This window comes from Nicotiana tomentosiformis, chromosome 11 (genome assembly GCF_000390325.3).
Source record: "Nicotiana tomentosiformis chromosome 11, ASM39032v3, whole genome shotgun sequence".
Taxonomy (NCBI): domain Eukaryota; kingdom Viridiplantae; phylum Streptophyta; class Magnoliopsida; order Solanales; family Solanaceae; genus Nicotiana; species Nicotiana tomentosiformis.
In genome coordinates, this window is record NC_090822.1 from 83,601,084 (window position 1) to 83,615,800 (window position 14,717).

General features: G+C 37.2%; 1 protein-coding gene across 2 annotated transcripts; it reads left to right on the forward strand.

Annotated features, from left to right (window-relative positions):
- Positions 1-861: 861 nt before the first annotated feature.
- Positions 862-13,522, forward strand: LOC104104975 (uncharacterized). Of its 2 annotated transcripts, none has more exons than XM_009613197.4 (6): positions 862-1,047; positions 1,456-1,588; positions 2,020-2,631; positions 10,462-10,942; positions 12,553-12,634; positions 13,181-13,522. In XM_009613197.4, exons 1-6 carry the CDS (start codon positions 1,012-1,014, stop codon positions 13,382-13,384), a joined length of 1,548 nt encoding a protein of 515 aa, XP_009611492.1. In that variant the 5' UTR covers positions 862-1,011; the 3' UTR covers positions 13,385-13,522. The 2 variants fall into 2 exon arrangements, with proteins under 2 accessions (XP_009611492.1, XP_009611493.1); XM_009613198.4 differs by lacking the exon at positions 862-1,047 and adding an exon at positions 1,052-1,149.
- The last annotated feature ends 1,195 nt before the right edge of the window (positions 13,523-14,717 follow it).

Here is a 14,717-nt window from a genome sequence, read left to right on the forward strand (position 1 = left end):
CAGCATAATAAACTTTCGGTGATAGAGAAACCTATAGTTTATAATATTAGAATAAGCTTAAATCAAACGACATGGGCATGGATATTCACGTAATTGAGACGACGTAATATTATCTGGTCCAACTTACAACTTGTTTGGATGGTTGTTACCTATTGTATCATATCGCATTGTTACTTTAAATATAATATTTATTTTGATTGTTACTTAAATTTTATTGTATCGTATCGTTAAATCTGCCGTTACGTAACAATGAAAAGTGCCACTTTGTATAATGACGGATTTGGTGTGTCGGCGCTGGTACCTTAATTTTTTCTCTTATTTTGCCCTTTCTTATTATTAAATAATCATATTTTATCATTTATTCTACTTTTTTATATAATATTTCTACTTCGTATCCTATTTTTTCTTAGAAATATTGCAATTCTATCCTTCATATTGTTGGTGCGTGACATAAGGAAACGATGACAAACGATACAATCTATTCAAACGTTGTATTCATCAAACAATATAATACGATACATTATGAAACGAGATGTAACAACCATCCAAACAAGCTGTTAAGAATTTTTTTTTTCAAAAACTAATCCAAACACATTTTTTGTTTTCTCAAAATTATTTATCCAAATACTACCTCAATATAAAAGGAGTGAGTATTAGTCTTTGGTCTAAGATTTATTTAATACTACTACACGGTAAAAATTGGAGTTTCATAACTCTATTGATATAATATTAAATAAGTAGAACTTTTTAATCATAAGTTTTGAGTCAAAAGATGAAGTAGAAAGCGAGGGACCAAGGAAAGGGAGTGGGGCTAAGTCCAATTTGTCTCTCTACTCAGTCTCACTTTCTGTCCGTTCCGAAATAGACAAGTGATTCATCCCTCTCAATCACTGGTCAGTATTACTTCCCACTCTCCACTGTATTTCAGTCTCTTTCTCAGAAACACAGAGTCACCTCTTCAATCACGCTACAAGGGAAGAAGAAAGGGACCCTTAATTAGATGAAACGTAAATGGAGTACGAAAGAATCGACAAGAGACATATACAGGTAATTAAACTTGACATTTTGAGCTTGAGAATCTTGCAGAATCAGTGGCAATGGAGTAGAGTACAAGCTTTAATGAGCTATGTACTACCATCTTTGATCTGGGTTGAAACCAATTTCTTTTACTTTTCTCTTTCCCCAGTGTGGGTTTTAGTTTACAAGAAAAAAAGGGTAGAAAGAACGACGCTTTGACATTTCGTTTTCAACACAATTTGGGTTTTTACCCACTTTAATTATTGTTGGTTCTGCTTCTTCTCTTTTTGTGCTTTCTTTGTTCTCCTTTTGTTTGAAGCAAAACAAATCAACCTTTGATCTATCAAATCTGCATATATTATATGAGCTATCACTTTCTTTGTGAACCCCATTTCTCATTTTAGCTTCTTTTGTCACATTTTGTTTGTTGTTATATAGCTGTCTCCTAGGAAGCTGAGGTCTATGCTACTGGGAGCAGAAAAGAAAAGAAGGGAAGAAATAGTAGAAGATCAAGAGCTTGAATCTGCTACTCTGTCCTTGAGATCCCAACTCCCTGAGATCCATGACTCTGGTATTTGTAATGCATTCACATTTTGTATACTATTTCAGTGAGATTTGTACTGTCCCATTATATGTGGTGGTGTTTGACTAAACATAGAGTTTAAGAAAGGAATGAAGATTTTTAAAATTTGTGGTCCAAGATAAGTCATAAATATTTGTCCGGTAACAAATCATCTCATTAAGGTAAGATGAAAAGTTTAAACTTAAATTGTTTCTAAATATAGAAACGTATCATTTATTTTAGGACAGACTAAAAAGGAAAGTGTGCCACGTAATTGGACAGAGGGACTCATATTTAATCAAAAGAGCCTAAAGAAGTTGTGGGTTCTTCAAGCCTTCCAATTTCCAATGATAATACAGTTGCAAAGATAGGCATGGTCTGCTATTGGCTTGTTCTAATTTCGTTAGTATGAATGCAAGTACTTGTTTTTTGCTTACCAGGTTGTAATTTGGAGAAATGCAAAGATGTAAATGTTGTAAGTATTGTTCCTGAGAGCTCGACTTCCGTAGCAGTTGATACGCCAGCTTCCTTGGAGATGATGAATGACATGAGAATCAAAGATCAATCGTTGGTCAATTCAAGAATTAGATCTCAAGATGACAGTATTTTGGACTGTGATAGTGGGTTCGATAGTATTAGTACTATATCTCCACTCTTTGAATTTCAAAAGGCTGAGCGGGCTGCACAGAGAGTGCCCATAGCTCCTTTCTCAAAACCTGCTCCTTCTAAATGGGATGATGCGCAGAAATGGATAGCAAGCCCAACGTCTAACCGGCCAAGGACTGGGCAGAGCAGTCAAGTTGTTGGATCACGCAAGACTAGTCATTCTGGATATGGCTATAGACAACAACCTACAAAGGTTGTAATTGAGGTTCCTGATCAGCAATTGGTTCCTTATGAGGAGCCTGTCGACACAAAACAGATAGACTCAGGCCAACCGAAGGACAGTGGAGTTCAGAAGTTTGTGAGTTGGGAAGCTGAGCCGTACCCAATTGCTGAATCATATCCGAAGCCAGTGCTCATGATTGAAAATTCTATTGGACAATCAGCAAGTAAGACTAATTTTGACGTTCCATATCTATCACCCAACACCTTGCACTGTAGATTTAATGTTTTACCATAATTGGAAAAAATTCTATTTCCTCTTGATGAAATAGTGTACAAAAACAAGAAAAAGTGCTATTGCTAATTTATGTGTACTCTTTATATGGATATACTCATCGTTTCTAGTTTGTATTCTGATGTGTAAAGAAATTCGATTTAGAGGTTGCACAGAGATATTTAATAGTTGTCTCATATGACAAGCAATTTTTAATGCTTGTCTTCCTCCATACACTCCAAGACATTTCTTCTCTTAGTGGGATGATTGCACAAAGTATTGTGTTGACTAATAGTTTCTGAGAATATTAAAAATAAACATAGATTACTGAGGCACTGATAAAAAGAAATTGATACTTGAAAGCATTCAAATATTCTAGAATAACTCAAATCTTACTGAAAATGTAAAAGCCTATGATTTAGGTTCAAACAGAAGATTTAGTTGGCCACACGACTGCATATTGCTAGGAGTGCAAGTGCACCTCTTTAAAGCTGCAAAGCTTTGCTTTTATTGTTTTGTTCTTTGATTGGTGATGTGTAACTTTCACTTTTACCTCATAAAAGAAAAGGAATATGTAACTTTCATTAATATACCACACACAGAGATTGTTGGGAGAGTTTTGCTTTTTGTTCTGGTTACATAGTTATATAAATAACCCTAGTCCCACATGGAATAGGAGTAGAATATGTATTTTATATAGTTATAAATAGGGTTATAGTAAAACACTTAATAGACTATCAATAATATTTTTTTCCCGTGCTTTCTCACATGATATCAGAGCATACATGAGAGATTCATCACTGTGCAAAAATACCAGCAACTCCGGAAAGAAAAAAAAGGTCTCTGTGCAAATTCCGGTGGCTGTTCGGCGTCAATCCTTTTTCTGTTGGTGTTGTGCGAAAGCCAACATTACCACAAGGTTAAGCACCCTCTGGCGAGCAAACCCCAGCTAGAATCTCCGGCAACGGACGTCACACGTGCTCCCACGCGCCCTCAAAAGCCACAGTTTTGCCGGCACGTCTGCCCACGCGCTGTCGCGTGGAGGTGTTTCCGGCCACTTTCCGGCAAAACTTCTTGAGGACAGTTTGGTCGCGAGGTATTTCCGAGCTTACCCATCAAGGTTACACCAAATTTCGACAACTTTTTATTTTCCGGCGAGTGAACAGTGTTTTCCTAAAAAAAGGGAATAAGTCTCCCGATTAACTTGTTCAAGAATTTGAGAAATCGGTTGTAGCAAAATGGGATTCAATACTAAGAATAGTTGGATGGTTTCTCTACCGGATTATATTGAGTTTCTTCTGACCAAAGTATGTAAACATACATCTTCAGAGATAGCTTCCGTAACAGGTAGTAGCGTGACTTGTGTCTCCCAATCTTCAACCTTCGAGTCTTGGGTCATCGATTCATGTGCATCTGATCACATTTCTGGCAATAAATCTCTTTTCATTATTATTTCATGCTCTCAATCTTTCCCAACAGTCACAATGGCCAACGGGTCTCAAACTGTTGCAACTGGAATAGGTCAAGCAAGTCCACTTCCTTCCTTACCTTTAGATTCAGTTCTTTATGTTCCCGGTAGTCCTTTTAATCTCATAGTCGTTAATCGCTTAGCCAAGTCACTTAAATGCTCTGTTCTATTTCTTGATGGCCTTGTTTTGATACATACGGGGCGGATCATTGGTACCCGACGTGAATCAAATGGATTTTATTACCTTATCCTTGCAAAATCACATGGACTAATTTCTTGTCTTCCTTCAACAACTTGTCATGTTACTGATTCACCAGATTTATTACATAAACGGTTGGGACATCCCAATTTAGCAAAACTTCAGAAAATGGTACCTAGTTTATCTCACCTGTCCACTCTAGAGTGTGAGTCATGTCAGTTCGGTAAGCATACTCGCTCTAATTTCCCTCGGCGTCATGATAATCGAGCAGAGTCACCTTTCACTTTAGTCCATTTAGATGTTTGGGGTTCTAGTCGGGTCAGTTCTACCTTGAGATTCCGCTACTTTGTCAGTTTTATTGATGATTATTCCAGGTGCACTTGAATATTTTTGATGAAAAATCGATTTGAGTTGTTTTCTATTTTCTAGACCTTCCACGCTGAAATTCAAAATCAATTTGGGGTTTCTATCCACACATTTCGTAGTGATAATGCCCTAGAGTATTTGTCTTCCCCATTTCAACAGTTTATGAACTCTCATGGAATCATTCATCAAACATCTTGTCCGTACACATCTCAACAAAATGGGGTAGCTGAAAGAAAGAACAGACATCTCATTGAAACTGCTCGTAACCTACTTATACAATCTCATCTTCCGTTGTGTTTTGGGGGGATGCAGTTCTCATATCGTGTTATCTTATTAATCGTATGCTATCCTCGGCTATTCAGAATCAAGTTTCATTCTCTGTCTTGTTTTCCCATTCACTTTTATTCTCTCTTCCACCCCGTGTCTTTGGGAGCACATGTTTTGTTCATAACCTTACTCCGGGAAAAGATAAGTCAGCTCCTCGTGCTCTTAGTGCATATTTATGGGTTACTCGTGAATGTAAAAGGGATATCGATACTATTCACCTGACCTCCAGCAGTACCTTATGTCTGCCGATGTTACCTTCTTTGAAACCTAGTCATACTTCACAGGTCCAGGCGATCACTTAGATATTTCTGAGGTGCTATCAGTTCCATCTTTTGGAGATTCAGTCACTATCTCCCCTTCATCTTCCTCCATAACTCCAGCTCCACCACCTACAGCTCAAGTTCTAGCTCCACTACCTGCAACTCCATTTCATGCTCCACCACCTATAGCTCCAGTTCCATCACCTAGTCCAGTTCAATCTTCTACAGCTCCACCACTCCTGACTTATCATCGTCGTCCAGGCCCAGCCGATTCACGTCCTGCACCTGACCCTGCTCTTACTGCGGACTCATCTCCTCCTAGTCCACCGATTGCATTTCAGAAAGGTATACGGTCCACACTTAATCTTAATCCCCTGTCGGTTCAAGTTATCATCTTCTGTCATCACCCCATTATGCATTTGTATCATCTTTGTCCTCTATTTCCATCCTTGAGTCTGCAAGTGAAGCACTGTCTCATCCAGGATAGCGACATACTATGATTGGCGAGATGTCTGCTTTACATACGAGTGGTACTTGGGAGCTTGTTCCTCTTCCTTAAGATAAATCTACTGTTGGTTGTCATTGGGTGTATACAGTCAAAGTTGGTCCAGATGGTCAGGTTGATCGACTTAAGGCTCGTCTTGTTGCCAAAGGGTATACTCAGATATTTGGGCTCGATTACAGTGATACTTTCTTTTCCGTGGCTAAGATAGCATCAGTCAGCCTTTTTCTATCCATGGTTGTTGTTCACCATTGGCCTCTCTATCAGTTGGACATTAATAATATTTTTTTCACGGTGACCTTGAGGATGAGGTTTATATGGAGCAACCACTTGGTTTTGTTGCTCAGGGGGAGTCCAGTGGCCTTGTATGTCGGTTGCGTCGGTCCCTCTATGGTCTAAAGTAGTCTCCTCGAGCCTGGTTTGGTAAGTTCAACACAATTATTTAGGAGTTTGGCATGATTCGTAGTGAAGCCGATCACTCTGTGTTTTATCGGCATTCTACTTCAATTCTCTGTATTTGTCTGGTGATTTATGTTGATGATATTGTTATTACTGGCAACGACCAAGATGGTATTGCTAAGTTGAAGCAACATCTCTTTCAGCACTTTCAGACTAAGAAACTGGGCAGATTGAAGTATTTTCTGGGTATTGAGATCACTCAATCTAGCTCAGGTATTGTGATCTCACAACGGAAGTATGCCTTAGACATTCTTGAGGAGACAGGAAGCTGTAGACCTGTTGACACTCCTATGGATCCGCATTCTAAACTAAACTTCTGCCAGGACAGGGGAGCCGCTTAGCGATCCTGCAAGATATAGGCGGTTGGTTGGTAATTAAACTACCTCACAATGACTAGACCTGACATTTTCTTTCCTGTGAGTGTGGTGAGTCAGTTTATGGATTCTCCCTGTGATAGTCATTGGGATGCAGTTGTCCGCATTCTTCGGTACATAAAATTTGTTTCAGGCAATGGATTACTCTTTGAAGATCGAGGCCATGAGCAAATTGTTGGATACTCAGATGTTGACAGGACAGGATCACCTTGTGATAGGCATTCTACGTTTGGATATTGTGTTTTAGTACGAGGTAATTTGGTGTCTTGGAAGAGCAAGAAACATAATGTGATTGCTCGATCTAGTGCAAAAGCAGAATATCGAGCAATGGTTGTGGCAACCTGCGAGCTAGTTTGGATCAAACATTTGCTTAAGGAGTTGAAATTTGGTAAAATCAACAAGATGGAACTTGTGTATGATAATCAAGCTGCCTTTCATATTGCATCAAATCCGGTGTTCCATGAGAACTAAACACATTGAGATTAACTTTGTTTGAGAAAATATTTTTTCAGGAGATATTGTTACAAAGTTTGTGAAGTCGAATGATCAACTTGCAGATATTTTCACCAAGTCCCTCACTGGTCCTCGTATTAGTTACATATGTAACTAGCTCGGTACATATGATTTGTATGGACCGGTTTGACGGGGCGTGTTAGATAGTTATATAAATAACCCTAATCCCACATGGAATAGGAGTAGAATATGTATTGTATACAACAACAACAACAACCACCACCCAGTAGAATCTCACTAGTGGGGTTTGGGGAGGGTAGAATGTACGCAAACCTTACCCCTACCCCGGAAGGATAGAGAGGCTGTTTCCGGGAGACCCTCTGCTCAAAGACAGAATATGTATTGTATATAGTTATAAATAGGGCTATTGTAAAACACTTAATAGAATATCAATAATATTTTTCTCCCATGCTTTCTCACAGTTCTTATAGTCTTCACATTAGGCTGATACACACATATTTATTCATAGGCTCTTTACATTAGGCTAATATGTTTATTAAATAAACTCTATATCCCTTTTCTCGAAGTTTACCACTGTTCTCAACTCTGCATTGCACATGGTTAAGCCTATCTACCAATGTATTCAAGGAGTAATGAATTGTAAAGGGACAAGGTTTTTCGTTTAAGGAAAGTAGACAATATATTGGGCTGACTAAAAAAAAAAAAAATGAGCAAGAGAATCTATTTGGAAGACAGAGTACGTTATCATTTAGTCAAAGTCTTTGCATTAGATCCTCATCCTTTATGTTGCTAAAAAGTTCAAAGCTGCATGAATCATTCTTCATACTCAGTAATTGGACAATGAAAGTAACTTTTGGACCATTGGGTCCTGACTTATCTTTATGAGAATTAAAGGTGCTCATTTTCAAATTGATCTTCAATCTATATTTATTAAGTTAGCCAGCTCATTGATGGATGGGAAAATATGCCTTTTCTCCTTACTCCCGACTCCCATGAACTGCTAGTGGGGCAACCTTCCATGCCCATGGACTTCTGTTCCCCCCTTGTGAGCCAACTATGCAACGCCTCCGTCACTGTTCCAGGCATCACCCATTGCATCCCAAACAAGTTTAGGACCACCCTCCACAAACGATTAGCCATTTGACAATCCAATAGGAGATGATCTACATCTTCGCCCGAGCTTTTGCAACCAACATAGGTGATCCTCCTCTTTCTCAGATTTTTCGCTGTCAAAATCACTCCCCTTGCTGCCAACCAACACACCTTTCTTGGTACTTTAGGAATCCAAATAGAGTGATGAGGGAAAACACATTCCTCTCTCCCATAACCTCTTATAATAAGATTTAACAGTGAACAATCCATCTCTATTCTCTCGCCGTCTCCATACATCTGATATATTGTTCGGTGTACCCAGCCCATACAATAACTCGACCAAATTGTGATATTCTTCCATCTCCCGATCCCTTAGGTTCCTCCTGAATCTCAAATCCCAATGAACTACCCCCTCGTGAGATGTATGAATTTGTTGGACTGTCATCTCTCTTTGACATGATACTCGACATATCTTAGGAAAGACTTCCCTCAACTCGTTCTCCCCGCACCACTTATGCGCCGAGAAACTAATCCTGCTTTCATCTCCAATCCTAAAAGAAATATGTCCACTAAAGTCTTCCCAACCCTTCATTATACTCCTCCATAAACCACACCCAAACGGTACTGTGATGTTTCTGGTCCTCCAACTCCCTTCCATAATACCATATTTTTCCGCTATCACCCTCCTCCAAAATGCATTCTCCGCCATCCCAAATCTCCATATCCACTTCCCTAGCAAAGCTTTATTGAAAACCTTGAGATTATTCACTCCAAGTCCTCCCCATTCCTTTTCTATAAGACGAAACTACAAAATTTTGCATTAGGGGAATGCCAAGAGACTCTTGGGATAACCTAACAATTGTGGATGTGCTGGGGGCACTGAGGTCTTAGAGGTACACGATTGAATACTAAGTTCTACAACCTGAGAAACTTGCGGCGCTTCATGAATATAAAAAAGAATAAAAACTGTTATCTTATTCCTTAAGATAGGTAACGTTCGTTGAAAATTCTATTAAAAATGAGGCACCAACAGATAATGCCATGAAGTTTGCTATCCTTATAAACAAAGATGTATGTCATTAGTTTTTGACAGGAAAGATGTATGTCATTATTAGTGTTACCATTCTCAAAAGAAGAAAGAATAGAGATGTATGTCGTTACATGGATGACGATGTTCTTCTGTCTGATATTTTATCTTTGCTATCTTTCCTTTTTCATTCTTTCGTTATGTCAGCACATCAACTTTTGATGAATTTTCTATACCAACTTAGTCCTATAGGTTCTGGCTGCAGCTAGAATTGGATTTGGTATTCCTTTTTCACACTTGTGTGGATGTAACAGAGAAAGAGATTCATGACCTTATTCATGATTAGTAACAGTGACATTTCTATATTTCTTTCTTAAGGTTCAGCTGATTCTGTTGATGAATTTCCTATACCAATTCCATTTTCTGGATTCTTTGTGAAACTAGGATTGGTGTGCTAAATTTTGAGATGTGACTTGCTCTCTACTGGATTACAGCTGATACATCTAAAATTTGAAGAATCTATTAGAGTCGAAATAAATTGGGGCTTGAGTAAGATCTTGAATCATGATTGCTTATAATGGAAGTTTCATGAGGCTTAGATATACTGATGTTCTTGTATGGGCACATGCTCAAAACAGAGAGTGGAAGATTTCTTATACACATGAGCATGCAAATAATTAAATTTATTTCTATACACCAACTATATAGAGAGAGATCATTAAAGTAGTATTTGAACAATTTGGATAAAAGTTATTATGAAATTCTTAAGATAACAAGGCAAAATTTTATTGTCTGTGTTGTCCTCCAAATCTATGACTGTGACTATGAAGTTGTTGAACTCTAAGGACCTTGTCTTTTCTTACCAAGAATTTTGCATGTCAAGGTCACAACACCTCAAAATCATCAGTCACAGTATGCTCTGTCTATTAATATGATGCCATTCCTAAAATGTACATCTGGCATTTGAGTCGTGATTGAAGCTAAAAGTAAGCTTAACTAATTATGAATATTAAAAAAAATATCCAAGAATATCATTTGACGATTGTGTTCATATTTTCTGTTGATAGCATTGATATGTTTAATTTGATAACGGATACAGATAAATTCAAATTAGCATGGAACTTAAGGTTTTTGGTGCCTTTACGTCTTACTCGATTCATAATCTTCTGCAATAAATTGTTGAAATCTGATGAACTTTTTGGCATACAATGAAAAATGATTGTATATTTTTGCAGTAAATCTGAGCCGTCATGATTCGTCTGTTTCTATCCATAGTGCAACCGTCATTCCCCAACCATCGACTGCTAGGTCAGTCTCAATGAGAGATATGGGCACAGAAATGACTCCAATTGCAAGCCAGGAACCTTCCAGAACAGGGACACCTGTGAGAGCAACAACACCAACTCGCAGCCCAACTTCTTCTCGGCCATCAACTCCAGGAGCTGCACCAGCTTCTTCTCCTTTAAATGATAATTTGGAGGCTCGCATAGATGACTTGACTGACCAGGAATTACAGATGAAAACTCGAAGAGAAATCATGGCACTTGGAACTAAACTTGGTAAGATGAATATAGCCGCTTGGGCTAGCAAGGATGGCGAGGATAGAAATGCGTCCAGCTTACTGAAAACTGATAAGCAAGAGCAACTAACTACAACTGTCACTGAGACACGTGCAGCTGCTTGGGAGGACGCAGAGAAAGCAAAGTACATGGCCAGGTAATACCTTCTTAATTTAGTTATTGAGCCTTTTGGTCATAGTTTAGAATGTAGCTACAAGTCATGCTAGCTTATTCTTGGACCAACTTGTTGCCCCATTAATGACATTGATCCTGTTATCTATTTTAAAAAAAAGATATTGCTATCTTATTCAACTCTGTAGTTATCCCTAAGATGCTCTTCATCCGCGGCCGCACTTCTTATTTTCATGGTGATTGATGCTCTTTAAGTATTGCTCATTTTGTCCCCACCTCCACCCCCCACCCCCCACCCCCACCCCAAAAAAAAAGAACCAATAAATCAATAAATGTAACGTAGAATGTAGGGGTGGCTCAACGAATCTCGTGGCCTAGGGCGAAACCATATTGAGAGGCTCTTAAATTTATTTTATAAAATTTGTATACTAACAAAAAAAATCCTTTCTAAACAACAAATTAATCATTTAAGACAAAAAAGCAAATTTTAAAAATAAAATAAAATTAGATAACGTAATAATTTAAGTATTGAGCATTGACAGTTTCAAAAATATTTATACCTTCTGATCAACTTAAACGATAATTGTAGTTCATTCTTTTAAGTAGCACTCATTGGTGAATATCTAAAATTAATTGTAAATAACCTAATATAATATGTTAAATTGCACTAAAAGAAAACCGATGCATGAATCCTTTTGTGTTCATGCGGTTTCAGAGAAGATTATAAAAGAACTTCTGATCAACTTAAACGATAATTGTAGTTCATTCTTTTAAGTAGCACTCATTGGTGAATATCTAAAATTAATTGTAAATAACCTAATATAATATGTTAAATTGCACTAAAAGAAAACCGATGCATGAATCTTTTTGTGTTCATGCAGTTTCAGAGAAGATTGTAAAAGAAATTCATTATGTTGTCGATGTATATAACTTAATTCCTGTATAAAAAGGATAAAATTAAAGTTGAAGAGTAAAACAAATATACTAATTAATGCGTGAAGGAAATTATCATAATTTATGAACTTATTGGTATAAAATAACCTCAATCAAATAATGAATTTCTTGTACAATCTTCTCTGAAATTGCATGAACACAAAAGGATTCATGCATCGGTTTTCTTTTAATGCAATTTAACATATTATATTAGGTTATTTACAATTAATTTTAGATATTCACCAATAAGTGCTACTTAAAAGAATGAACTACAATTATCGTTTAAGTTGATCATAAGTTGAAGAGTAAAACAAATATACTAATTAATGCGTGAAGGAAATTATCATAATTTATGAACTTATTGGTATAAAATAACCTCAATCAAATAACAAAAATATATATACTCTTGCAATAATTTAAAGTAAATTTGGGGGTCCTTCAAATTTTGGGGGCCTAAGGCAATAGCCTCACTGGCCTAGCCTTTGAGCTGCCCCTGGTAGACTGCGTACATAAGACCCAATGTGGTCCGGCCTTTTCCTAGACCCCGCGCATAATGGGAGTCTAGTGCATCAGGTCACCCTTTTAACCAATAAATCAATAATAAGTTAATAACGAAATCCTAGTTGATAATGACTGATAATTCTGAGTAATTGCTTATTTCTTTGCCACATAGCATATGACTTGCTGCTTATCTTTGTTCAGGTTTAAACGAGAAGAAATCAAGATACAAGCATGGGAAAATCATCAACAAGCAAAGACAGAAGCCGAGATGAGGAAAAATGAGGTGATTGTCTTTTGCGTGATTATCATGCTTCTAGTTCAGCCATCTACACTATACATATTTCACTTCTGAAGCTCTGCACCAGGAGTACATGACTTCTATGTTTTCTGTTTAGACTTTACACGTTTTTATTTGTTTCTCTAATTTAGTACCCTGAAACCACAAGCCATAGTCCAAATTATTGAGTCTGGTGTAAAACCTGACTTTATTTCGTTATTTTATCTGATGGTGCAATTTCAAATAAAAGGTACTCTCTCTGTTCCATTTTGATGTTGCATACTTTTTCACTTTGTTCCAAAAAGAATGACACCAATTTATATTTAGAAACAATTCCCATTTTACCCTTGATGAGATGATTTATAACCACAAATATATACGAGTTGTTTTAGACTACATGTTTCAAAAGTCTTTCTTTCTTTCTTAAACTCCGTGCCTTGTCAAACACCATCACTTAAAATGGAATGGAGGTAGTATTATATTTTAAAAGATATGTCCAAACTGCTTGGAAAGTTATATTTGTTGTCGCAAACTAAGCATTTTGGGTTTCAGGTGGAGGTGGAAAGGATGAGGGCAGGAGCACAAGACAAGTTAATGAACAAGCTAGCTGCTGTGAGGCACAAAGCTGAAGAGAAACTGGCAGCAGCAGAAGCTAGGAGAAATAATCATGTTGTAAAAATAGAGAAGCAAGCAGAATATATTCGTAAAACTGGCCGCTTACCCCGCTTATTCTCCTGCTGCCGCTGGTGCTTCTGAAGCTACAAATCACTATTAAATGCTCTGTATATTTTTCCTTTTTTCAATAGCGTTGTATGCTTGAGCTCTTGCACAAACTCAACTGGTAGGTACATTACATGTAATTGTTGCTTAATGGAAGTTGAAGTTCAGGCATTATATTAGGGCCACTTGTGATTTTACCTACAAATCATAAAAATGAAACAGTGTAGAGAAAGAATTCGTGCCACATTTTTGCTTGAGATTGAAGCACCTCTACTCTACTGCCAAAAGCACCTCTACTCTACTCTATTTTATGTGATGCACTTCGACTGGTTACAGTGTTTAAGAAAGACATTCAAAATATGCTATAGATATTTGCGTGCTTATAAATTATCTCGTTAAGGATAAAATGAGAAGTTTAAAGGTAAATTGCTTCTCAATATAAAAAGATATATATTTTTTTTGAAACAAAATAAAAAGAAAAGCGCCTCACATAAATTGAGACAACAGGAGTAATAAGTAGAGGACCAATCTCACCTCTTTGACATGTTCTAAATGCTCATTACTCGTTAGGATGCTTTCTTTCAGTTATCACCCTCATCTATCATTACCTGTTAATGTAACCTAACCTCTAACTTCAGATGATTAGACTGCCTAGTTGATCATTAACTCATTATTATCGTCGTTTTAAAATATTTTCCATATGATGGATTTTATTCATTTTTTTTATATATATAAAAAAATCTGCAATAGAGAAGTCAGTTTCCTTTCAGAAACCTGTCGTGGCCATCAAGATTATTAATTCGAATTTGTTGTCCACTCCAAAGCTACCTTGGTTATGCACAACTGAAAAGTGTTAGGATCGGGAACCCGGTTAGTGCGGAATTTAGCCAAACAATGGTATAACGATAATAACAAAGACAATGGAAGTTGATAATAACTGGCAATTAAAGCATATAAAGAAGACACAAATTTAACGTGGTTCGGTCAAAGTGACCTACGTCCACAAGCGGAGAGTAACAATTTCACTATACCAATAAGAGTACAAAATTAGAGTAAATACTCTAATTCCCAAATACCCCAAGAGAATAACCTCACAAGATCACTCTAAAGAAAGGGTTCACACAAGTGCTTCCCAACACTTAACTCTCATACAAAACACTCTTACTAAATGGAGGAAAGGAAGAAACAAGAAATGAAGACTCAAGTCTTGTTGGTGTGTCTAAAATGAACTAATTGCCTTCCCTTTTATAGGCAAAAAAATCTTGGCCTCTTAGGTGTAAAAGAAGAGATACAACTTGTGCAAATGATGTCCACCACATAATGCAATATTTTTGGGTCCCAAAGAATATTGCCAACAAAGTCTACATTT